At 40.4% G+C, this 27,690-nt stretch overlaps 1 protein-coding gene across 2 annotated transcripts in view; it reads left to right on the forward strand.

Moving 5' to 3' along the window:
• The window catches only part of Mitf (melanocyte inducing transcription factor), a 209,148-nt gene that overhangs the window by 113,142 nt on the left and 68,316 nt on the right, over positions 1 to 27,690 (forward strand). For both annotated transcript variants that reach the window (XM_028773018.1, XM_028773019.1), the window contains exon 2: positions 15,815 to 16,064. In XM_028773018.1, coding sequence (XP_028628851.1) covers positions 15,815 to 16,064 — 250 coding nt within the window. The remainder of the gene's footprint in view (positions 1 to 15,814; positions 16,065 to 27,690) is intronic.

The raw sequence follows: 27,690 nt of genomic DNA on the forward strand, positions 1-27,690 counted from the left end.
CTTTCTTTCTTTCTTTCTTTCTTTCTTTCTTTCTTTCTTTCTTTCTTTCTTTCTTTCTTTCTTTCTTTCTTAAATACTTAAGGGTATAATGTAAGTAGAAGGTGCCCTCAGTGCTTTTGAAACAGACACTGATTTGAGAGCCATTGACTGGGATAACAACTAGGTGTTTGTAGATGAACCGCGTAAGTTCTACACTGTGTGCAAGGGGTAGTCATGGGTCAGGTCCCTATAGCTTATGGCACACAGTAAACACTCACATGCTATTGTCTGGCTGGGGAGTTCATTAAAAAGAGCAATGACTTTCAGGAGAAAGGGGTGTTCTTTGGGGATAGTAATCATCTAATCTCCAAATAAAATAAGAGTCCTAAGCTTTGATAAAGGCATAACTTTGCTTTTCTTGAGATATAGTTTAGACAGGATAACAAATGAAGACTCTTATCTCCTCTCTTTAGTGATTGGATTTTTCCTTCTGCCAAGATCCCAGTTTAGCTCCCTAGGAAAGGGTAGCTGCCACGTGGATCCTTGACTGTTTTAAATTCCATTTTAGCTAAGGCACTGTTTTTGAAAGGTCACCAAGCTTTCTGATGACTCTAGTTGATTTACTACAATTTAGGACAAGGAGAAATAACTTATTCAAAATGAATTGGTAGACAGGTAATAATTTATTCTGCTTTTTTGTTTTATGCATTCCACATACATATCTTCAACTCATTTTTTAAATATAGTTTTCAAGTAAATGTTGTGTGTATGTACACACATGCACACTCATATGCACATACAAATGTGTACAAACTTAGGATGCAAATATAGGTTATATAAATGTATCAATGAAGTTGCTGACAAGATGTACTTATTTATTTGTGGAATGGGAAAGATGTCAGTTATTAAGGGTGCATACTGTTCTAGCAGAAGATTCAAGTTAATCTTCCTGCACTCACATCAACTTCCTGTAACTCCAGCTATAGGGGTCCAATACCTACTTCTGTGCTCTGCTGCCATCTATATTCATGTGTGTGCAGACATGTAAACACGCATACACATAATATAAAGTTTTACTTTTATTTGTGTATTTGTGTAAGTGTATATGCCCATGTGTGTACATATGTGCAGAAGCCACAAAATGACATTGGGCGCCATCCTCTATCACTGTATTTTCCTTTTGAGGCAAAGTTGCTTCTTAAAGCTGAGGCTTGTGTTTTCCCATTGATGCTGAAAGCCAGCAAGGCCCAGATATCCTCCTCTTCTCCACGGTCCTTGGAGCTCCAATCATAGGTTTTCAAAGTCACTGGCCTTGTTAGCTAGGTGCTGGGACCCAAACTTTTCCTCACGATTGTGTATCAAGCACCCATTAAAAAATAATATTAAAGACTGTATTTAATCCCCCCATATATATGTCTGTCTCTGTATGTTTCCACATGTGCATATGTGTGCAGGCACATATTTATCATAACATACATGTATAGGTAAGAGGACAGTTTTGGGGATCCATTTCTTACCTTCTGTCTTGTTTCTAGTTCTGAGCAGTGAATTCCAGACTAGCTGGTCCATGAACTTCAGGCCACTTATGTCTATGCATCCCATCTTCCCATAGTGGTGCTAGAAATACTGATGTCTGCCATTATATCTGGATTTTCATGTGGCTTCAGGGATTGAACTTAGGTCATCAAGCTTGGACAGCAAGCACTTTTTTTTTTTTTAAATCAGTGTCTTACTCTGTAACCCTGGCTAGCCAGGATGAAACTCACTTTGTAGATCAGTCTGGCCTTGAACTCACAAGATCCACCTACTTCTGCCTCCGGAGGAGTTCTGGAATTAAAGGTGTGTCTTACCACACCCAGCTTGCCAGGTTTTACTCACTGAGCTAGGTCCTCAGCAGATAGATAGCAAGCACTCCTTCATTGCTGTCTTCTTTCCATACCCTAAGACACTATGGTTTCATTTCAAGAAATTACTGGCCATCAAACCATGGGCTATTCATACGAGTATGGTTGACTCTCCAGAGAGATTTACTGAATAATTAAATGGGTAATGACTTGTGAGATGTCTTTGTACTGGGGATATTTGCATAGGTAATATGTAGCTGATGGCACGTGTGCACATTCAACTCACCCTTTGGTCCAATGCTGTGTCCAAGAAGTTTCTTTGAGAGCATTAATACCATCAAAATCTTTTTAAGATGCCACAAATGAGCTGTACACATATCCGTTAACAGTAATTTTATTTGAGTATATTTACAAGTAATTAAAGGGAATGAGTCTTTGGGGACAGTCGGTTGACTAAAATGAAAAGTCAGACCATGTTGTTGGCTGAACCGTCCAGGGAAACATTTAGTGTTGTGTTGTAGTTAAGTGTCTGGAATTGACCCCATGGCTTTCATGGTCAATATGTCAGAGCCAATGGAAAGGACTAGATTTTTTGTGGATAATCATTAATAAATCATACTCTTAGACCTTAAACAATGAAATAATTTCATGTAGCTTAAGCTAGTATCCAAGTAGGATAGTGGCTGACTGGATCCTCTGAAAGCTCAACCCCTCACAGAGCTTCACGTGCTAAGGCGTACCTCTTTTTTCTGTCTTGCATCTCTTTCTTGATATTTTCTCTCACTCTTTTCTGTTCCCTTGGTTCTCTAGGTGGGTCAGCGTTGACCCAAAATAGGTGCTGCTGACCACAGTCGGAACTGAACAGGATATTTTCCTATTGATTTTTTTTAATGGGTCAACGGCCATGAACATGTTGGCTGCATTATCTCATTTCTGTCTTAAGTCAGCACTGAGACAGCCAATTTATCCCTTCTCCTTTGACTGGTGAGGAAACCGGAGTAGAGAAAGTTTAGTGCATTTGCACAAGTCTCTGAATTAGTAAATGGTGGGATCCAAACATGGATTCTTGAACACCAAGAACGAACCTGGTGGGGTGCAGCTTCATAAGAGGAGAGGCACAGCTTCTCGGTTATCTTCTTACAGTACCCAGGGAAGTCCCTGCATGTAGAAAGAGCCTAGTGACTTACGTATGAATACAACTCTTCACCAGGGATGCGGTGCAAGTAAACTTTCTCCTTTCTATTTACTGACCACTAACTTTACAAAAAACGTGTGCACTTTTCTTAGTTTTTTTTCTAATTTGGCATCATCTTCCTTAACTTCATTGGGCTATTATAACCTCCTACTGAGACCACTGTAGTAGCATATATTGCCTGTCTTCTCATTGGTTCTCCATATAGCAACCAGATATAAAATCCCACTGTGATCTCATCAGTCCCCTACTGACAGCCTCTTGGTGGTATCTTTCTCACTCAGGGACTAAATCAGTGACCCCTCTCACCGGCTTGACATATCTGCCACAGTCTGGCCTGGCTACTGCTTGGGTTTCATACATACCACGCTTGTCCCTCATTCTACGTTCAGCAACTTTTCCTGCTAACTCTCCCTTTGGGCTTTTACGTGTGTTGTCACAACTAAACGGAAGACTCTTCTATGTCCTCTTCCCCAGCTCCAGCCTCAGCCCAGAGATTCTTGCCTAGGGAAAACACCATCTGATCTCATGTAACTGTTTTCATCTCCTTGTAGCAGCTTCCATATGAGTAATCATGCACTAATACGATTATTTAATATGTGTTTCCCACTGGACTATACAAATCTTAAGAATTTGTACAGTGCTTGAACTATTGTAGCTATTCAGTGAGTATTTATCAAGCAGGAGAGTGGATGAAAGAATTAAATGAACAAGGAGCACACAGTTTGTCTGGCTAAAATCCCTGGCTGAATATTTTTGATTATTGGAGGCTCATTTACAAAATATAATTTCATTACATTGTAGAATTGCAATGTATAGAAACATCAAGCTTTTCTGTCCATTTACGTTGGAGATAATCTCAGAGACACAGAAAGGCAAAGTCACTTGCCCAGGGGACACAGCTAGTCAGTGTCAGATGTCTTTGTTGTGACCTTTGAATTGTTACAGGGAGGACCTGGCTCTTTTCAGAACTCTGTCAGGCAGCACTGGCGTGCTGAGCCTGTAGCATAAATATTTGATAATATTGATGTTGTCATGTCTGCATTTTCAAGTGTTTTCTCTTTGAGAACACGTATTGCTATGTTTTTCCTTCTTGTATACCTATGTATTCAGAATTGATCAGATGACAGTCTAAAATACACAGATGTTTAGTCTAAAGATCTGTGTGTCCTGAAGGAGACTGCCACCAATAGAGGCAGCTTGTATATTCACCCCACCAGGCTGAGGCCAAAACAGCCCTCCTCAACTCCTGGGGTAGATGTAGGTGAAAAAAACCTGTGTGCATCAATAGTCTGTTAGTTATAGGATGTGCTCTGTGTCCAGCAACCAAAACTGTGTGTATAGTTTCAAAATAGACAGAGATCAATGCTAAGCTGTTTAATATATTCTAGCTGAAATGGCAGTTACTCTCCTATATAGCCTTCCTTGCCCACTTCTATGAGATGGTTAAGTGTTAAAAATCCACCAGTATATGACTTCCTTCTCCTTTCAAGTTCTCTGATGACATACGTCCCCTGCAAGCATGCGTCCCCTGCAAGCCTGAACTGGTGCCCAAGCTGAGGAAGGTCCAGTCAGCATTGCCAGAGCTTGCCTGGCTGGTGTGTACATTTCTGGCCTGGCCTGGCTTAAGGAGTGTCGCCCCTGTGCAGATCGAGGAGCGCTTTGCCCCTCAGGTGCCATAGGTACTGGATTAAGCAGGTCTGCTATTGCAGACAGACACCAGGCTCCATTCTAGCGTGGAGCTGTGTTTGGATTGGAGTTTCCAGGGCCTTATCAGGAGCCACCCCTAGTGACACAGCCGGTGCCAGAAGTAACTTTGACTTTCACTCTTCGCCAAGGGCTTGCAGAACACCTTAAAGGAAAAAAGATGGAGGCGCTTAGATTTGAGATGCTCATTCCCTGCTCCTTTGAAAGCTTGTATCTGTAAGTGAAGCTTTATTCTGGAGATAATTCTGGGACCACTTAACAGAAGCAGATCATTCTCTGATGGAGGAAGGGAGGCTTGGGAATTAGACATACTGGCTGGTCCTTTGCAGCTGTGGCTCTAATCAGCTGCAGCTCTAACCTCTTGTGACTGGGTGTGATAAAGGGCAAGAGCTCGTTTGGAGAGGAGGGATCAGAACGGGGGAGCCTTCTCATTTAAAATGGAGTTTTGGTCATCAATAATGACAGGGAAAAAATCCTGAGTTTGAAAGATGGGTTAGGGCAGAGCAGAGCTTGATGCATAGTTATGAAATAGATCACAGTTTTGTTATGAATAAAAAGGCGTTTTCTTTAGGACGATGCATGCTCAGTGTCACATTTCTCCAAACTGCCCTGCTGCAAACACTATAAATCAATCTCTCTCTCTCTCTCTCTCTCTCTCTCTCTCTCTCTCTCTCTCTCTTGTGTGTTTGTGTGTGTGTGTGTGTGTGTGTGTGTGTGTGTGTGTGTAGGGGTTAATTCCCTGACCATGGAATAGTAGCAGTAGCACTGTAAATACATTCCGATTTGGTTTTTTTTTTTTTTTTTTTCTTGATGGCAAGAGCAAAACCTTCAGACATCAGCATAACCTCCTTGTTATAGAAATACCAAAGAAGGTGAAGTAGCCGTTTTACAGAAGTACCAAATGGAGACAGACTAAGTAGCTAAGACCCCCTTCCCCTCCAGCACCTACTTTCGCTATTACTTCCTCAGATTAGGAAACAATACTGAAAGCTGGGTCTCCAAGTGAACTGGTTCTCAAGCAGATTAACTTATGCGAAAGCCACTTCTGGAGCTTAATAATTATTTACTGAGTGTTCCTGGGTCAGGAGAGGGGTTCTGATTAAGTCAGAGAAGCTATTTGTTCCATAGCTAGTGAAGGTGTGCTTAAAGACAGCAAGAAGAATGGAAAAATACTAGATGTAGCAGAACTATTTTTAGAATTTGATTCTTAAAAATGAAATTCCCATAAATTGAAGTGTGGGCTAACAGTCCGTCATTTGCAGTTGATGGGTCTTTAAGAGGTCCTGTAAAGGGTAATTTTGAAAATGGTTTCTATTTCTGCTGAAGTTTGCTTTTATAGATACCTTGTACATTTTCATCCCACATGTCATTAAAACAGCTAATTATTCATCTTTTTCAAATGATAGAGCATTTTATGAACAAAGTACATATAATTATGCATTTGAAACACCATTATGCAGAAAATTTTAAAAATAAATCTCTGCCTTATAAATCAGATAATAGTTGGGAAGACAGTGCCTGCTCTTTGTGAATTGTGCCCTGCAGAAGTGTCCCTACAACCTACGAATGTTTTTAGTTCTGATTTTAAGCAAGCTGAGGGATGACACCAGGTCAAACTTTCCTTGTAGATGCAGCATTAGGACAGACCCAAATTTGTCCCCAAATTAATCCTTAATTTTAAATATTTCCCCAGTTAACTATAATATTTGTCACAGGAATATGCATCCCTCTAAACTCTCTGAATGAATTTTCTAGCAAATGTCTTTGACAAAACTCGTATGCTGAGCCGTTTGCCATTAACTTTTCCCTCTGCCTGGGAATTAATTATGTATTTCCTTCCAGGAAAGCCAGTGAGCACCAAAGCAGAAAGAAGACTAGACTCTTGTCTGTCTTGAAAATAACCCAAGAGCTTTCACTCTTTTGGGGCTATTCTTGAGATGTTCAGCAAATGTGTTTTTCTGAGATTGAAGTACAGTGTTGGACAGGAGAGATGGCTCAGTGGGTAGACCACTTGCAGCACAAGGATAAGGAATTGTGTTCAGACCCTCCCACCCATATAAAGCCTGACTTGGTGGCATGAATCTGTAATCTCAGAGTTCCTATGGTGACATTGGAAGAGGAGATAGGAGAATCCTTAGAAGCTTATGGGTCAGCTAAACTGGCATGTACAGTAGAGAACAAGAGACCCTGTCATGAGAAAGACCCGAAGTAAGCACTGATACCAATAGTTGGCCTCTGACCCCCACTCTCATGCCATGACACTCATGTGCCTATACTCCAACACAGAAATGTGTACAAATTATACACATGCATCACACATATATACACACATGCATGCATGTGCATACACACATGATGTAAAATAATTTTCCATGACTTTTGTGCAATGTCCAGATTCTCTGTGGGCTCTGATCTTAGCACTTAACTGTCTTAAGGCAATTTCACAGCTACTGCATGTCAAAAAGCCTTCTTCCATCACCATTTTGCATATGGGAAAACTAAGCTTTCAGTAGGTACAAACCCCGCTGAGGTCTTAAAGCTAGCATGTGACAGAGCTAGGACTGGACTCCAGGCATGCTGGAGCCAGAGCTTGTTCTCTTATCTGCCTTATTTGCTATATTTTCAGTGGAAATGACAGGTAACCTGGTTTATTCCTTGGGTTTTATGCTAAGTGAGTCACTCCCAGCTTCTTCCTCTGAATTACCAATAACTAACAGTGATGAGTTTTAACAGGTTGTGGTTCCTCTGGATGCTGCATTTGTTTCTTTCTGGTTAGATGTATTTCCCTAAGTCTATCTCACAGTTAACTATGTGGCACCTGCCCAGGGGGAGGAGGAAGTCATTGCATAGATTCATTGATGAGAAGGACTATCTCCAACTTAAAATGGAGAGAAATTCTTCTGTGAATGAAAGAAATATAGGTGAACTCTAGGACTCAATGTTCTTGGTTACTAGATGACTCAATCATATCTATCCTTTGGCCAAAGCTCCCCTAAAACTAAAGTTCTGGTATCAATGATTCCATGAGGTGGAATGTTTGTTAGAAGAGAGATACCAAATTTACTCCTTGAACAAACACTTGTCTGTGTACTGCAAAGTGTACAGTATGAAAAAACAAACAAACATGTAATTGTCTGTGCTGTCAATGGAACTAATTCCCCTCGGTCTAAGGATCAAACACCACTTGACGTTTAAGTCCCTGTTCATCCTCATGGTCCACAGTGACTCCCAGAACTCCAGCCAGTACAGCCATATTACAGGAGACACCATGGCCGATGGTTCAAGGACAAGAGTCTATTTGTTCCTGGAACTACCACCTGACATTCTTTCTTAAGCATCGTTGGCCAGATTTAGGCATGTAGCCATCATAGCTTATGGAAAGCTGGGTAATACTGGTAGCAGTGTGTCTAGCTAAAGCCAGAAGAAGGGAGGACAGGTTAAACATCCTCAACCTGAAAATCTGCAGTGCTCTGAAATCCAAAGCTGTTTGAGTACTATTATGCCATAAGGGAAAATTTACACTTGACCTCTTCTGACAAATTGCCATCAAAAATGGGCTTAGCTACAGCTATTCTATAAGATGATCTCTAGGCTATATGTGTAAGGGGTATATGACTGGATTTTATCTGCATAGCTGGTTCTGCCCTCAGGTTTCCCATTATGTGTATATAAATGTAAATTGTACAGAATTGGAAGACACCCATGTCCTCTTTTAGCACCTTAGATAAGGGACACATAACCACCATATTATGTGAATTGTCTTAAGCTAAATGTTGATTTTCCTTTTAGAGAGCTGCTAAGATTTCTTGTATACCAGACTGTACACTATCTACATGTTCATTTGTTTGTATATAAATATCTAGTAGCTTGATTTCATATGTGGGAAATAATATGCAGGTTTTTTCCTGAGATTGCGTGATCTCACACAATGCACACAGATACAAGACACACACACACAAACAAAGTTCATTGATTTTTTTCCCCCTACAGACTTTTAAACTTCAGGTTTGTTTTTTGTTTTGTTTTGTCTATTTGTTTGAGTTGAACAATGGTGCATGGTTTTTTTTTTTTCTAGTTCTAATCCTGTCATAGAGTCTTTGACTTTGGTAGCGGACAAAGTGCATAAAATATGTTCTATACTGGAACTGTAAAATTTAATGTGAAGCTTCACAGCTTCTATTCTGATTGCCTACTCTGACTGGACAGACGTTCACTGAGTTACTGTATAGATTTGAATCTGGTTAAGTTTTGCTATGTGATATTCTTATTTCCCAATTGTGGGATTCTCAGACATATCAAACAAGCTTAAACTAGAGTAGAGATGGGCCAGCCTTTCTGAACCAGTGTTTAGGGGTAGCCCAGAGATATGCAGACTTCAGGGATGGCTTGATCACTTTAAGTGCCATCTGGGCACAATGCCCTTCCTTTTGTTCTTTGTTTCCTACAGCCCTCGCTACCATTTTTTACTTCACACTGCTGTTTCTAATTTGAGATAGGTGCACAAAACTCAAGGTTCACTTCCTGCCAGATTTCTGGTTGTCAAGGAAAGTTACTTTCCTGCCACTGTTCCAGTGAGAAATGGAACCCACAGTTCCACTGTAGGCCCCTTTCTGACCCTGTTTCCAGAGGACAGATAGGCTGATTAGCTAGGCCTGCTTTGTGCATCCTTGAGCTGAAAGGAAGGGACATTGGCTTTGCAAGGAGAAATTGGTGGCACAGGATTCTGAGTGGGCCATGCTTAATGGGTGGGCACAGTCTTGACGGCTGCCCGTGTGGTTGCCTCCCTACTGCATCGGGTCCACGTATTCACCAATCCTTATATGATAATGTGCACTTTCATCTGGGTTTCAATCTGGTGTTACGAACTTTGGGTCTTGGTGGATATATTCTAAGCATGCAGTGATTGTTAAACTATTGGAAACTGGAGCTTTTAAATATTCTTTAACCTAGTACAATGTTGTCTAGACAAGAGACAACATGCTTTGTGACTGGGGAATTGTGTCAGTAGCTATAGAATAACTTTATGCCTTTAAAAAGTTCTTCTTCTTTTTTTTTTTTTCTTTCCTGCATGACAGGGTCTTTCTGTGTAGCTTTGTTTGTCCTAGAAATCATTCTGTAGGCCAAGCTGACCTCAGATTTACAGAGATTCTCCTTTCTCTGCCTCCCAAGAGCTAGGATTAAAGGTATGTACCATCTCTGCCTCCCAAGAGCTAGGATTAAAGGTATGTACCATCAGTGCCTGACTAAAAAGTTCTTGCCCATAGCTAGGTGGGAGTGAGAATCCACAATGGACCGCGTGAGCAAGAACTGAAGAGTGTGGGATTGAGAGATGGCTTCAAGGTTAAGAGTATTCTTTCAGAAGACCCGCATTTCTAGAATATAATTCAGGTAGCTCACAATCATCTCTAACTCTGTCTAAGGATATCTAACACCTTTGGCCTCCACTAAGTAGTGTCATATAGGAGTTTCATCTCATGGAGTAGACCTTAAATCCAATTTAGAAAGTGGCTGGTTACTCCAATAACATGGCACCAATATTGTACCATTGGCCTACTTTACAGCCAGGTCTTTGCTATATATAGTTCACAGGGTTTGTAGCTGATTGAGAGTGATGATTATTTTTCTTCTTTTATAGCATATACAACACTGTCCACCACTACTAATGCTACTGAGTAAGGGTAAAGCCTCCAGCTGATCACTGGCTCAACTTCTCCATACTTGATGACATGAATATATGCTGTCTTCGGCAATAGGATCTTACTGTCATGTTGTGAAGTGTAACTGATCAGATTGGCAATAGCCTATAGTATTGGTTGGGGGAGGCATCTGTGGGATCCCTTTGGCCAAGGACTCAATAAGATGTAACCTATTCCTGGTACTGTCAAGAAAAATGAAATTATGAAATTTACACATAAGTACATATGGGTAGAAGCAATCACCCTTAGTGAGGTAACCCAGCACCCGAAAGACAAACATTGTGTGTTTTCTCTTACTTGTAGATGTTAGCATTTAAACTTTAAATGGTGTATCATTCAGACCATCCACAGAGATTAGGTAGATAGTAAGATATCGGGGGTGGGATGGGGTAGGGTGGAAAGATCTTCCAAAGAAGGGGAAATAGAATATAGTGTTATGAAGGGATAAAGAGCAAATTCAAATAGGAGAGTAAGTGGGAAGTGCTTGTGAAGGAATGGTAGGGTGTGCAGTGTCTTGTTAACAAGAGACTGGCAGTTCAATTTGAAAGACATAGTGAGAAACGCTGTGAAGCAGTGAAGATCCCCACCTCAACCCAGTCTGGTATTGAAATGCCTGGAAGAGCATCATCTCTGTGTTAATTGTAAAAGTCTCTCAACATTGTTTTTATCCCTTCTCATCAGTTTGTTTAAAGTAAATCTTGTCAGCAGAGCCCTCCTTTATCAGTTACTGTAGTATTGTGCTGAATATGCTATGTTATACAAATAGAAAATAAAAGTGAGGTCCAACGTATGTAATGGAATATTCTAGTTGTTTTCCCTGCATTCCAAGGGCATCACGTTTTGTGTACTTTGGAGAGTGCGATGTAAGCTGTACAGTAAGCTCAACTAAGGGTCCCACTGACTTTCAATCTAAATGATTTTGAACATACCTTTGCCTAGTATCTGGTGGTCCAGCTTAGAGAATATGGAAAGTATTGAACGCTGTGTCTATTTTCTACCTACTAACTGGACTCTTGGTATTGGTTAAGTAAAAATGTCAAGTTTGAATTCCATATGGCTGAGGGTTCTTAATTTTTAAAGTTTTCTTCCTTGTGTGCAAATGAAAAGCACAAATCTCCAAGGCCAGTTTGGACTCTACAATGTCCCAAATGTCTAATAGTACCCCACCATTAGAAAATTTTCAATTATTGACTCAACATTGTTTAAAAGGGAGAAGAAAAACCTCAGTATTTGACACCAAATTGTGATCACTGGCATGTTCCACCTCAACGTTTTACTCCTAGAGATGGACTTGTATGGTCCTATCATCACGGCCAGGTAAGGGGTTGACAGGTGATGCTGGCCAGATGCTGGGACCTGGTAGAATTACTGATATTTTTAAGTGGTTGATAAAGCTAAAGGAATAAAGTATTTGGACTTAGCAATGTGGCCAGAAAGACAGAATTCTGCCCAATAGCTCTTCACCATCATGGAGGAGGAGACATTGAAAGCTAAAAATGTAAACTCATTAAAATGGGTGGGAACTGAGGCCACACACAGGGTCCACACCTTGCCTGTATGCTGCATTCTAGCTGCTGCATTGAAGAATTTAACGTTTACTCACTCTGTTCCCACAGTGTCTATGGGTAGCTTTGGGGAACACTCAGGGAGGCTGAATGGCTCCTTAATGCTCACATTCCTCAGCAGTGGCTGAGGGAGAGCTTGAGTCCACTTTGTGGCTCTCCACCTTAACTAGCATGGAGCAAGTCCCACACTCAGGGTCAGGGAGGTGTCAGCACACTTGTGGCCATTCCTGTGGGCTTATCTTTCTGAGGGAGAGGGGTACGCCTTTCCATCTAGCACTTGATCAGAATCTAGCAGTCCAGCTAATTGACATCATGAAGGCATCAGGGAAGAATTAATTTGGCCAGGGCTTTCACCGTGGGGTTGGGAGCTAGGTGTCCCCAGCACCTAGCAATAGCTATTTGTTGAATCATTGAACTTCACATAATCAGGTTAAAAGGAATCATACTCATGGAATTAGGATTATCTAGCTAGAGCTCAGGTTCATGGGCCCAAGGATGAGCTCAGTCAGCAATTACATGGGACATCTCTCCATGTATATTATTAGTGGCTTTGTCAGTAAGTCCTCATTTTTAAAAGCAGTCATTCTGGACACTTGGAATACCCCTTACATAAACTTCCATTCCTTACTAACTCTTACACAGTCTTTCACAAACTGGGACTCCTTTGTCTTGCGAATGGAGTAAAATCCAGTTGTGTTTGTCTTGTCTATAAGGAGATAATTACAGATTCAGTTATTTCTAAGAGAAGTAGACACTCAAAAGATGGTGAACCAGGCTGAGTATCCGGTAGTCATGTCTCAAAATGAGGAAATATCTTAAAGGGTGTGTGTTTGTGTGTGTGTGTGTGTGTGCATGCACATAGTTCTGTTGCACTACCCCGTTTCGAAGGCTGTGTTCAACTGTCAATTAGCTGAGCTTTTTTCTGTTTGTATAAATATAAAACATGTCTGCTATTGTTTCTTTATGTGGTTTCCCGGTATTTGTACTGTTCTATTGTATAGGTCAGTACTATTTTTTTCCTGATAGACTATTATAGAAGACACTTTAAATGATGTTGTTATTGTGGTTAAAGCATGAAGCCTTAGTGGGCTTGCTAACTAGTCACTTTAATTTGTCTCTGGGATGCTTTACTATTAATTGAAAGGATTTTCCCCCTGGTATTGCAGCCAGTGACTCGTCTTGTGCAGTTAATTAGCACGATTAGGCCACAGCTCCTTTTGCTCCTGCACAAAGGTTTGCTCTTGTTTTTATCAAAAGGATCATTCTCTGTGAGAATGTTGGGACCTGACAGGCTCTGAATAGTAAGACCACTTATTTATTTTTAAATAGCCACCTCCAATCTTTCTTGGCTTAGGAAAGTACATTGGAGCTTTGAAGACATACTCCAAAATGGGAAATACATTTTCTCTAGATGCTCTTTTTTAGCAGATTCTGTGCTAGTGGATAGGTGGTTTTAGTTAACAGAGCAATGGCTAGGGAACGTTTTGATTGTGTGCATGAGTAGACAATGTTAAGATAGTAAGAAAGTATAGATGCTGCTTGCTCAATGTTCCCAGTACGTCTAAAGGGAATGCCGGGGAAAACAGGAGAAGAAGGATAGTTTAGGTTTGGGGACTACTAAAGATACTCAGGAAAGCTGTGGTCCCTTCCAATAGTTGAAGTATTGTCTGATAGCTCTAGTCTCCTTTCTTGTAGCCTAGTGATGAAGTTGATCACCTGTCATTTTCTTTAGCTAGTGTCTATTGTATATATTGCCAGTGGAAAAAATACTTTGGCGTTATTATAACTTAAAGGAGAAAAGCTAAAAGAAAATTGATTTTCCTAAGTCCATCCCCACTTAGGCAAGTGTGCTTGCCCCATACATTTCCTGCTCGGCACTTTGTGGATTTACACATGCATGCTGAGCTTCTAAGTCTGAGTCAGTCTGTAAATCCACTTTGGAATCTGACTTTATGATTTATGCTTACTGCACACGTATGCTACTTTGCTGTTCATTTTGCGTTTTTAAGGAAATAAGGTCATATGTTATTGAATTCATATCAATTCAATTAATTAACTGTTGTCCTATTTTTAAAAATAGGTGATTTAAAATCTTTAAAAGCCTTTGTATATGTGAATTTTTCCACTTTTGAATTCCTTGGAGAATTTTATGTCAAGGAACTTTCTCAAACAAAGTAATAACTTATTTTTAGCCTTTGGATATAATTTTATTAAAGTATTATAATAATAATAAATTTTAATTAGGCATTTCCTGTCATGAATGTGTTTTTTAAAAATTGGACACTATGTAGATAGTTTCCACCTTGATTAAAGATTATTTTATCCTATAGTTTTATTCATATCAATAGTTTTATTTTTATGGAATTTTAGTAGATACATGGTATTAAATTTTGTAATTTATTATAATTTACTGAGCCAGTTTTCTATATGGAAAATAAACAAACTTCTAGAACCTCTTGGTGATGACAGCAGAGTGTGACACAGATCTTTATCCTGTAGCATATCCGGTCACTTGTGCAGTGTCTTTGTCCTCAGGCTGTGCACAGAGATGACCGGGGGCCTCACGACTTCTGTCTTTGGCAGGAAGGTAAACACGGTACTGGGATTTGCAATCAAGAGGGAGTTCAGATGCCTCTCCCGAAGCATGATAGACTCAAATGTTCTTTTTTTTTTTCTGTTCCCAGAAGCTAAAATCTTTTATTATAAGCTTGCACAAAAATCTGAATAATTATAATTAAGTTTGCTTCCCATGCTGGATGGTAATAAAAGCAAGCATAAACATCTGTTGGGGTGGTGCTCACTGTATATCGGGATTATAAGCATTGCTTTATTTAGGCTTCACAGCATCAGTCCTCAGGAGGGAAGGCTTCCCATATGAGTGGTGTGGTAGATATGTAAAGAACATGCCGCCACTTTTATAAATGGATAAAAAGCTGTATACATCCCTTCCAGGTATGAAAACCCAGGCAGAAAGAGGTTTACTATTTGTTCATTGCACAGAGTTGGCAGGATAAGCACCCTAAAGCCACACCTAGGGAAAATAGGAACTCTTTTATTCTTACCTACTGACTACCATTTAAGCCTGTTAGGTAATGGAGAACAGAGTGAGTCCCTGGCCTTTAGAAGTAGGCCTGATGGGGAAAAGACAGAACTCCGATGCCATGGGAATGCCCATGAGTCACAAGGAAAGACACACAAAGAAAACCAGGAGGAAGAGTTGGGTTGCCACTTCAGTTTCTCTTCTGCTCCCTTATCTTTGGACAAGGGTAGGGTACAATGTCCACATCTAGTCCAGATGCTTCTTTTCTTAATTATTTGTGTCGTCTCGTCTTCCAGACCTTCCCTATAACAGTGTTTCCTTACTAGCAACCAGATTAGACATCTTCAAAGAATTTAGATAACATGTAGGAGTCATTGGTTATTTAGACTGAGCTATTAAAAACAAACAAACAAAAAAGCAAATCAAGTAATTTGTTTTTATCTGTGGAGAGTTGCATGCCATTGAGACCAAGTTGTTGTATATCCTAGTTGTTGGATATATCAGCATTATACTCAGTGGTGATGAACCGTGTGTGGCATAAAGTATCAAAAAGAAATAAGTGATTTGATAAAAATTCCTAGATGCAATCAGCCTGACTTATTTTAATTCAACTCCTAATGACTTGAATCCTGTCACCTCTTGATTTTCAATTATATTGAGTGCCATGCCGTGCCTTGATTATATCTGTGCAGACTCACCTCCTAGTTTGGTGGCATTTAGGATACCCAGCGATGCAGTTGATGGTTCTCATCAGGATACTAAATGCTGTGTGCCTTCTGGTTTCCCCACAGCAGTTCTGCAGAGCATTCTGGGGCCTCCAAGCCTCCGTTAAGCTCCTCCACTATGACATCACGCATCTTGCTACGCCAGCAACTCATGCGTGAGCAGATGCAGGAGCAGGAGCGCAGGGAGCAGCAGCAGAAGCTGCAGGCAGCCCAGTTCATGCAACAGAGAGTGGCCGTGAGTCAGACACCAGCCATAAACGTCAGCGTGCCCACCACCCTTCCCTCTGCCACCCAGGTGCCGATGGAAGTCCTTAAGGTATGTGAGTGTTGCCCTTGTGTTTGGACCAAGCCTGTCCCTTCTCCACACCCTAGGTGTCACATTCACTGGACTGTGTCTTTGCTTGTATTGCTATTAGTCTTATTTATAAGCATCGCTTCTAGTAGTTCCTATAAGGCTTTGTATTTTAAAAGAAGTATTTGAACTAACTGTAGATATTATGGCAGCCTGTGAATGGTGGAAACAGTCAACATTTTCATGACCAATCTAAAATGGGATCTGATGTTTGTTGTAACAAAGACTCTTTCTCTTTCCTTCTTTTGGAAATGGTTTCATGCATAAGAGTTACCTAAAAGAGTCCTCTTCTAGAAACTTGTGTGTTTGTCTTCATAAACACATTCTGGGCCACACTTTAACTTTGCTCTTCAGTTAGCAAATCCTGCTGGCCCTAGAAGCTAATTGTTTTAGAAAGTCTCTTCAGAAAGGGAACTGTGGTCAAGCGTTCTGTCTATGCCTTAATAACCAGACTTCATAATCCTTTTACTGAAGCGAGCTGTCTGCTTTGGATCTCTTTGATTTCTTGCTAGAGTGGAAACTGCAGGAGCTTGTTAACATCCTTCTAGCAGAGACACATAGCTTCCTAATTAGTAGAGGAAGTTGTAGCAGGTCTAAGCATAGAGCTCTGTCTCCTGCATTGTCTTCCATGCCACATGGGGAGATGCCTTGTTTCATAAACATTTCAATTTGTAAATATGACTGGTTCAAGAAAGGCTAGAGGTGGGGAAACTTCTATACGTTATATTTACTTTTTACCCGTTCACCTAATTGATTCATCCTGAAGAGCCAAGTGTTCCTGTTCATTAAGCAATGTGAACTCCACATGGTGCAAATTCATTGTTGGTCTTTGCTTTTACCCTTGTGCTAAAATAAAATAAAATAAAATAAAATAAAATAAAATAAAATAAAATAAAATAAAATATCCTCCATCTTCCCTACTTAAAGTTTATTATTAAAGTAAGCAGGAGCAGTGTACAACCCCTCAGGATATGTCTGTGATCTTTTCCGTGAGGAAAGGAATTCTTTAAAAATACAACTTTAAAGCAGCACATAGTTATTTACAAGGATTTTGAAATGTAATGACCCTATTGTAGAACTGTTTGATAGAGAAACCAGTTGAAATTTCACTAAAGCAACTGATTTAACATAAAATTTTACTTTTAATATGACCAAAATTCTGAATATAGCCACAATTATGGTTCTTGTATTCTTCTGCCATCCCCTGTCAATAAAGCTTTTGGCAGTAGAATAAACTACATGAACTCTCTCTCTTCTGCTTGAGTAGAGCCAATTGTTCCTTATTTAAGTTGTAACAGATATATGATTTAACTGTTGTTTTCGGTTTGCAAGAGTATGGTCATTTTGTTTATACTTTATTTAAACACTGTGACTTTTATAATAAGTTGTAGAGAAGAATGCCTGTTTTATAAACCATAATCATAAGTTTATTAACTAAAAAAGCAAATTTTAGAGGCAGTGACATGGATTTGAGTAGAGTAGGTCACATTCAATTTGAAGGTAGTGCTTACTTGTATTGAGCTGTATTTACTTGAAATGGATTTACCTGTAAGAGTATTTATATGAGGTGGTGGAGAATTTATCAAAAAACAAATGTGCGGAAACGTGATTTCAATATTACATGAAAATTTGTATAATTTCTGAATGTTTAGAATGTTAATTTCTAGCCTTATTACAATTAACATCTATATTAAATAGTTTGAATAATTGATGTGTTTTCCCTTATACTCTGCTTATCCTGGTAACATTGGATTGAACTGCAGTCACCCCACAACTAAAGAGTGCCAGAAAAATGCCCTAAGTTAAAGCAAAAATAAGTTATTAAAGCTAGAAGACATGACCTGGCCAAAAGAGCCACTGGCTAAATTTGTTTATTGTGCTCTCAAGAGTTGTTACCTCTGTTTAACTGGAGAGTGTTAAATAGAGGTACCTCCTTGGGCTGTATAAGAGAGTCAGCCATGTCTCAGGAATGAGAAGGACTTGTTGGCCTAACAGGCTAAAGGGAGCTGATAGCTATTTAGACAACCTTAGGTACTTTTAAGCCAAAGACCAAATTAAAACAGGATTTCATTCATCAGAGGTTATATTGTAACACATTCAAACATAAATGTGAAGGCAAATCTCCTATTGGTAATTCCATGAGAGTGTTTGACTTTACACTTTATAAAAATAGTTTCTTAAGCCCATTGTGAAGAAGGGCTTCATACACACACACACACACACACACACACACACACACACACACACACATTCTCCTATTCTCCTTTCCTTTTCTCTTTTGTGACTTTTAAATCATTGAACACAGTTTCATGAAGTGAATTGTTATAGAGAAATAGTTGATTTGTTTGATCTCGGACAATTTTATATATTTTCATGACATTAGTAATGCAAACGTAGGCTAATTGTCTGCATTTGGATGTGATATACTACGTTGAACACATTTTTCCTGACAGTATAGACTTAGTAAAGTGTTGATTTCATTTTTATAGTTTTGAGAGGCAGAGCCAGTACATCCCGACTTCTCAGTGAAGGCAGGCAGCAGTGGAGGTGGAGAATGCCCAGTAAGTCCATCCATTTTCCAGTGTGTTCTTACAAACACACTGCAAGGAAGGCCAAAATCTAAGTTTCATAAGTACAGTCTTGTCACCAGTAACCCAGTATCAGTAGACTGAACAACTCGTTTTGACAAGTAAAATCAGTGTTTCAGGTTAATCCCTTTCTCTGGCAGTATTTTTCTTAAACTACAGAACTCTATGAAGCATGTTTAAAAAACTGTTGACATCTGAAAACTTTGGATTTGTTGGAATTCATATAAGAGAGTGGAAATTCCCATCATTTCTTCCCCAGCACATGCCGTTGTTCATGAGGTATATCCTCTGTATTCTATATTGATTTCATTAATCTGTGCATTTAATCCATACATTGATTTTCACATTGGATAGCATGGAGTGTTGGGTCTTATTGTGGGTATTTGCACATTAGTGAGGTGTTGACTTGTTTTCTTAAGAACAAGCTTAACAATTTGGGATGGTAACTCAAGGAAGCTTCTTTACCATAAATAGTGACATTAGGGGTACATAATAGATTTTTCACAGTTGTGAGCACACTCTATGCTTCAAATAGTGAATTAAAAAATTTGCTAAGAACTGTTTATGGGTCACTTTCTTCTATATGTAGAATTTGCCAGCAAATGAGCCATAAGAACTGAGGCTGAACTTGATATAAACAAAATCAGAGATACCAGGGACAAACTTTTAGCCATGGTGGTTATCACTTGGGACAGATTTTAGCCATGGTGGATCTCACATCTACAGAACCATCACAGTCAAGATGGTCTCAAACACACACACACACACACACACACACACACACACACACACACACACACAGATGGACGGACTTGGTGTCTATACACTCACTGAGCCTCTCCTGTCACAGGCTCATCTTTCTATCTGTAATTGATTATTGGAGCAGTTGTTACTGTGATCTAAGACTGTCAGATTCTTCAGTTTAATTCCCTGTTATCTTCTCCACAGACCCAGGCCCCATAAAGCATAATAGTAGTTTATAATTGATACTCATTTCTGTGTTGGGAAGCTAAAGGCTAGCTGTTCTTTCTGTTGTGCATTACGTTTTTCCTTCTTTGTTTTGGAGAAAGTGTTGATAGATGAAAGCAAATTCTTTTGAATTATTACTTTAGTATATTATTAAGTTTGAAGTAATTCATTTTAAATATTTCTGTTTTTTTTTCTTTTTCTAGATCATTTCAGGAATTGGGCAAATTGCTTGCCAATTGAGATAATGTTTTCTGTTCTTCAAACCTAGGCATGCATTTTCCAGGACCCTGCATGTTGCAGGCAGCTAACGTGGGCATTTAGGGGTGGTTATCTCACCAGTACTCTGCACATTTAATCAGAAACTCCTATGAGTGCTGGCGATAGAGTAGTGCACTGTGCATGGTATATAACCACATTAGCTATATCTCAAACTCGACATTTAACTTTTGTTCTTGATTTACCTAGCCGGTATTGAGAAACCAGAATCTCATCACAATGGATGTTTAAGGCAGGAAAGACATGGCCTCCCTCAGGTCAGCTTTCGTTGGTCTCCTGAGTCGGGATCCGTAGCTGTCCCCAGAAGATATGACCTGCTCCACCTGAGTTATCCTCCATATTCATACACTTAAACGGCCAGTCAGTAAGCCTCCATTTCAGAGAGCTTCAGAAATATTGGGCTCCTTGTGATTTTGCATAAAACTATGTGTCTTCAAGACCATGTCATTAATTCGAAGGAGACTCTGTTTCCTTCTACAAACAGCACCCCCCTCACCCCCACCCCCCCACACACAGACCAGGACTTTACTTCCCTAGAGAGTCTTAGACTTGTTCATTGTTACCCATAAGGTAATTTTCCTGGTTTTTAACTCACTCCGTTAGTTTTGGAAATTGGAGACTGTGCTTATTATCTTCCAAAAGATTTCCACAGTGTGAGGTAAAAATCCATCAGGAAGCCATGGCTCCTAAGTTGTCTTGCTTCCTGTAGAAACAATGGCCTTTCTGCCATTTCCCTTTCCAGTGCCACCATTGCCTTTCACAGGAGCACAGCTTAACGAGATGCAATAGGTCGTGCTAGGCATGTAGGAGGACCCTGGATTTCCTGTACATTGTCCATGTGGATGGACCCTGTATTTCCTGTACATTGTCTCTACCTTTGAGACTTCACAATTCCCTGCTCTTCTCTGGGCTGAGTGGGGACTCTGTCTCCACTGCTTTTGTGATGGGAAGTTAGCGATTCAGTGTTTTCTAGACAAGGCCCTCCCTGTGTACATTTGCTATGTAAGTATTACACAACACTAGTGATTACCACAACAAAGTATCCAGCCTTACAAATTAAATATCGAAACATTAGCTCTAGTTGCACTTTTACTGGATAATGTCAGCAAAAAAATGGAATCGGATTCTCCTTTTATGACCTCAAGGCCAGGTTGTTGTTGTTGTTGTTGTTGATTTGGTGTGACCTTGGGTTTTATGGGGCCAAAGGTATTGATTGGAATCTTAGATTTGTCTTTGCTTTCCTCAGGTTGGAGTTGGCTGGGAACAGCTGTGCCTGGTGGATCTGTTAACCACACAGCAGCTACTCTTAGAGTAGAAGGGTCTTTAGTTTGTCTTCATGAGCCACCTGGAGTCCCTGCAGGTGTCTGTGTGAGAGAAGGTATCAGTTTCTTATGTTATTGTGTCAATGGAAGATTGGTCTGCTTCCATCTATCACAATTCCCTACAGCTAGGGTAAGGGCAATATTGTAGGAAAAGTATTAAGGGATGGGTCGCAGTGTGGGAGGGGGGAGTTTAGTTAACTCTACAATGTCATTTCCCTTTTGATGTGTTTATAAAAAGATAAAGAGATAGGCGGTATATTCTATGGGATTGTGGTGATAAGGCCTGTCATACATCCTCAACAAGGGTAGCATCATACCATTAAGGGAGACAAAATTGGTTCTTAGCAAAAATGTCCAGGGTTTAGGAGATGGCTCAGGGGGAGAGAGCGCGTGAGGTGCAAGCATGTGGATCTAAGTTTAAAACAAAGAAAACACATACAAAGCTGGGCGTTATATGACCATAACTCTTGCTCATGGGAGGGCAGAGACTGGGAGATCCTTGGACTTGACAACTGTTAGCTTCACCCCAAGTTCACCAAGAGACCATTGTCTCTCACTGTCCCGTGTCTCAAAGGAAAAATGCAGAGTGATGGAACAGTACTCCTAACATCCTCTTCTGGCCTGTGTGCATACAGCAGGTATGACATGTGTCATCTATATATGTGTGTACACACACACACACCATAGATGCCATGGTTGTTTGTTGCTCTTCACAGCTTCAGAGTACAGCTAGGAAAGCAGTGTTAGTGTGTCTGTTAAACTTTTGGGAAAGCAAGGCAGAAGGAGGGACAGACAGAAGGAGGGACACCTGAAAGGTGTCAGAGGCTCACTACTGAGGAAAGGATGAACATTGTTACTGAGTCCTTAGAATCTTCTCCCTGCCCATTGTGCTTCGAGAACATTGACCAGGATTCCTGTAGACGTGGCTTCTGCATTTTGGCTGGGCCTTGTGTCCCCCAGAACCCTCACAACAACCTCACTCGTGTTTAGCAATAGGCCGTGGTACTGAATACCACGGATACTGGATGCTGCTCCCTTCCCTGTTCTGTGAGGCTGTTGTTAGCATCTCCATTTAACAGATGCCTGGACAGGCATGGAGAACTTAGATAGGACTGGTAAAGTCATAAAAGTCTGAGACATTATCAGGATTTGAGCCCTGGCAATTGACTACTTGTAGTAGCTAGTCTAGTATCTTTCTTAGATTGAGTAACCTGAGAAGCTCGTAGAGAAGAAGATAGCCATGTTCCACTCCTCCAGTTATGTGGTCATATATGAGCTTAATAGCACATCTCCATTACAGACCTGCTGGCTATAGCTTATAACATTGGTAAGAGTTGCTTCGATGATATGGGGGAAGGCAAGATGGCTTCACTGGCTTCTGGAACTGATTGTAGCCACATCTGGTGACAGGTTGAAAACTTGGCAAATTTTAGCTCATTAGCCTCTTAACAGTACTGTGGATATATAGGATTAGCCCAGGTAGGCAAACAAGCATAAAAAGATTGCTTCTGACCTCTGGTCATATTGTTAAGCCCACATCCTAAGCTCTCTACTACACCCTCTCTCCAAGTCCAAGCATGTGTCAGTGACCACCAGAAACAATGCTTTTAAGTAAAGTGGGAAGCCAGAGAGAAGTAACAGTGAAATCTCTTGGGCTCAACAGAAAGCTACGTGATTTTCACTGGGGAATAATCAGAGCCTTCTCTGTTGAATAATTAAATTTCCTTCCCTAGTCTCCAAGATACATGCAACCTAGTAACTGTGTTCTTCCTCTGTAAGAATTCTGTCTCACTACACTGACCATGTTTAGTGACTAAGTTGTCATTATGAGTGAAAAAGCAGTAGCAGGGAGTTTCCTATAGGAACATCTGAAAATCTAAAGCTGGGATCTTTATATTCTAAGGTCCTCAATGGCTCAGCCTACCCCAGTTCATGTGCTTTGTCTGTATCTGTATTCAGTGATACCTCGGTGTGGTTCTGAATGGTTTTTATTCACTCCCATAGGCGTTTCCCCCTGAAGTCATGGTCCCGTTTTTGTTGTTGTTGTTGTTGCTTCTCTTGCCTCATCTCCTCCCTTCAGTACCAGAACTTCTGGCATCGCTTTAGTACTTAAAATTGGAACTTCAGATCTGCTTGTTTTTCTATTTGCTTTCAAGTGAATGTCAACCGTAATAATGATTATATTATTGCACAAGGAGGTCACAATCGTCTTCATCAATGTTGCCTGTTCCATCTCAGTTAAAGAAAGGATGAGTAAGCTTGAACGACAACTCATGGATGTAAGTGTTCTTTAGAACAAGAGAGAATTTGGACACATGTAAGCAAAATCTAAATTTAACTTCACCCTACTAAAATAAATGGCTTGAATTTGTGTTAAAAATATGTAAATTAGTATGGTAGCTTTGCTCAAGGTTATAGCTACAATCAGTACTAGAATATTGGCTCTCGTTCTGAATGTGTCTCTTCTTATTGCTTTTTTTGAGTATCATCCTAACTTGAAAACTGTAGCATCCCACATGCGTCTCCCAGCTTGTCAGATCTTGTTTATAGTACCATAACTACGAGACAAGATGTATAGAAAGCACATAAACCAGGATGCAGTTACCATAGAATGTTCTAGAGAGAGTTGCTTTAATCACTATTTTTAAAATTGATAACCTGGAGGGTGGAGGCCACTGAAGAGATGGCTCAGCAGGTAAGAGTACTGGATGCTCTTCCAGAAATCCTGAGTTCAATTCCCAGCAACCACATGGTGGGTCACAACTATCTATAACGGGATCTGGTGCCCTATTCTGTCATATAGGCTGGCATACATACAGTGAATGTATGTACATTTCATTCATATACATGAATTTAAAAAAAATTAATTGATAATACCAGAAGATGATCCAGATGAATCAAAGGCAGATTGTTCCTCCAGGAGATCTTGGGGATGTTGCTACGGTTAGATATGATAGTAGTCAAAGGCTCTGCTACTACTTTCCTTTAAACTAGATTTATGATTTTAGAGTGTTGGAGTAACAGCTCAGTTGGTGAAGTGCTTGCCTTCCAAACCTTAGAACCTGAGCTTGATCACCACACCCAGGCCTGCAATCTCAGCTCTGGGGAGGCAGAGATAAGAGCACAGTACCAGACAGCCCAGCTGAACTGGTGAGTCCCAGATCCAGGAGACCGTGTTTCAAAATGTAAGGTGTAGATTGACAGGGGAGACAGCTCATGTCAACCTCTAGCCCTCACATGCATGTACATGTGCATCTGTAGCCACACACATACATGAGACACAAAACCTAGGAGGCTGGGTTTGTGTAGTCTTTCTGTAACTGAAGTGGGTGTCTTTAACATATTTTACCTAAGAGTTTAGTGAATTCCTAATCACCTACTACTCTCAGGGGAGCATAATGCTTCTATGGGTAGGTCTATCAGACTTACGTTCATCACACAGTTCTTGAAGTTTTCCTAGGAGCAAGATAAAGAGGTTCAAGGACCCTGGCAATTAAAAATGAGCAAAAAGAATCTAATCATCTGGTTGTGAATAATTTTAGTGTTGTAAAGAGGCCTAAAATAAAAGGCACAATTCAGATTACTCCCTCCCTTACCATGGCATACATAACTTTGTTGTAATCTCCCCTGTTGGCCCTGGTTTTATATAATTAAAATTTAGAGGCTGGAAATTTTGTTGAGACTTAATTAGAAGTGACAAACCAGAGACATTCCTGCCAGTTAGGAAAGGCTTAACAAGTTCTTATTGGCTAACTTACAAATATGTAGCATTTTTCACACTGCCTAAAGGTGACAAGATCAGCTCTGTTTTTCTAGTGAACTAGTAAAAATTAGATTAATAAGTACCAGGCAAAGAACCTTTTCTTTTGTCTTTTTCCCCCCAAAGAAATCTTACCTTTGAGTACTTCTGGCTGTGGAGATTGGCGCCTTAATTAGCCACATGTTCCTTTTACCTCCTGGGAAATAAGTACAGGCTAAAATTGGGGATCAAGACACAGGCGTACATTGACTTAGCACACGCCGCCAAGTAATTCATCAAGGAATGTTGGTAATTAGTCCTGCCTCTTTCAACTCTTGGCTTATTTTATAAAACCGGTTGATTTAAAATAATGCCTGCTGATGTATTGCCCACACGTTTCAAGACGGGGACTTGGCTCCTCAACAAAAGCGAGATTGTACAGGGAGGGAAGTGTGCCCTCCTGGTTTTGTGTTTTCACAGATCCTGAGAGTCCATCTATGTCACCTATTAACTCAGGCGTACTCTCTCTTCACCCCATTCAGCACTTCATGGGGCCTTCTCTTTTTGCCTTGATGGAAAGAATGGGGGAGCAAACTTAAAAAATAAAATGCAAGCTCCCGGGAGGGGGGGGGGTGGATGTAAGGAGCTTGTCAAAGCGTGTCACCCCAGTGTGGTTTGATGGAATTTAATTCGAATCCTTCATCTGGTGCAAACTGCAGTAATGATCTTCTTGTATTGTTAAATGCTTGCTGATATTTATGGCAGACAGGCTAATCTCAAAAGATTGAGTTTCTGGGGTGCACAAGACCTTGTGATTACAGCTTCATAGCCTGTGTAGTTAACTGTTTTAGAAAGTAATAACCTGAATGTCAAATTCCCACGCTAAGTAATATATTTACCATTATACTTGGAGATGTGGCCACAGTCACAGCGGCTCTGGAAAATCAGTGTTAGCCTGAGCCCAGTAACACACCGAGTGACCATGACTGTTTTCTCCGTAGATCGTGGTCTCCTCATCTGTAAACTATGGGCAGTCAAGTCTGCTCTGGGGAGTCTTGAGAGGTGAATGAAGGATCCACCCAGGCCATATCATTCATCGAGTGAGTCGAGAGCCAAGCTCTGACTTCAGAGCCTTGAGTCCTCACATGAAAGAACAAAAAGAAACAGACGAAATTTATTTCAATACGTTTTACCCTACCTAGTATATCCAGATTGTTATTATTTCATTCTGTTACATGAGAGTTATCTACAAACCTTTCAACTTTTTTCTCCTCCTCATCTTTGTAATGAGCCCCAGGCTGTCCTCAAATTTGGATATTTATTTCATGTGTCCCACATATTGTAGTTGGGAGACTACGTTTCATCAGAATGACTTGATCTGGGCTTAGATCTCATGAAATTTTCACTCAAAAGCATACATTCATTTGCCAAAGTTGTTTTTATCCTGTAAAGAAGCTTTCTGGTGACTGGAAAGGGGAGCTGGTTTAGCAGGCAGTGTTTGTCATGCAAAGGTGAAGAACCAGAGTCAATTGTAATCCACAGAAACTATGAGAAGCCAGACAAAGTAGCATCCATCCCTCTTCCCAGTGTGTTTATAGGGAGATGGGAGGTGGGGATGAGAGAACCCTGGGAAACTCGTGAGCCAGATAGCTAGGCAGGCAAGACCAGGAACCCCTGTTTAAAAAAGGTTACAAAGTGAGAAGCAAGTGTTGAAGTTTCCCCCTGAATCTACATGTGTGTGGTGGCATGCTGGCATGCACACACCTAAAGTTGATCACCTGAAAACATGGCGGGCATTTTTTTCCAGTAACTAAATTAAACATTTGTTTCAATTTAGGTCTACATGAGATAAAATTCAGCTCCTTCTTATTACTTGGCCTCAGTCCCTGGGCTCAGTAGTTTTCTATGGCCTGTGACCTTTGGATTGAGTAGCATAGATCCTGAAGGGTTTAGCACAGTGTTGAGTACAAGGAGAGTAACAGGAAGATTTCTACTTTATTGGTTATAATAAATTTATAATGGTCCACAAGGGGAGACTGCTTACTTGGTAGAGTGGTTGCAAGCATGAGGGCCTGGGTTTAGTTCTGAGTATTTATATGAAAAGCTGGGTGTGGAGCATGTACTTGTAATATGGAAGGTCAGACAGACAGATTCCTAGGGTTTACTGGCCAGTCAGCCTAGCCCTTTTAGTGAACTCTAGGCTAGTGTCAGACTCTGTCTAAAAAACAAGGTAGATGACCTCTAAGGAACAAAAACCCAAGGTTAATCTCTGGCATATGTATATATATACACATGCTTGTGTACCTACTTACACACACACACACACACACACACACACACGTACCTGCACACTCATGAACACTTAAGAACAGACTTGCATGCCCACATGTACATTCACAATTTCAGTGACTTATATTTATTTAATCACTGAACATGGTAATTATTATCATCACCCCTAAGCTGCAATCTTACACCTGCCCCATACAGAAAAAATTTACATGTTAGTTTATTTCTCTTAATTTTGACCCAAGTTCCCTGTCACATATCATGCCCGGCTGCCATTTCCTGTCTTTGTGGTTTTTTTTTTTTTTTTTTTTTAATTTTAAACAGCTCCTGTAGGAGAGAGCAGTGAAAAGACACCCTCGCCAGAGGTGCCAAACGCCTTCCGTTCAGCCATGAGTGTGGAGGCAGCTCTT

Source organism: Grammomys surdaster, unplaced genomic scaffold (genome assembly GCF_004785775.1).
Source record: "Grammomys surdaster isolate TR1022 unplaced genomic scaffold, NIH_TR_1.0 220, whole genome shotgun sequence".
Taxonomy (NCBI): domain Eukaryota; kingdom Metazoa; phylum Chordata; class Mammalia; order Rodentia; family Muridae; genus Grammomys; species Grammomys surdaster.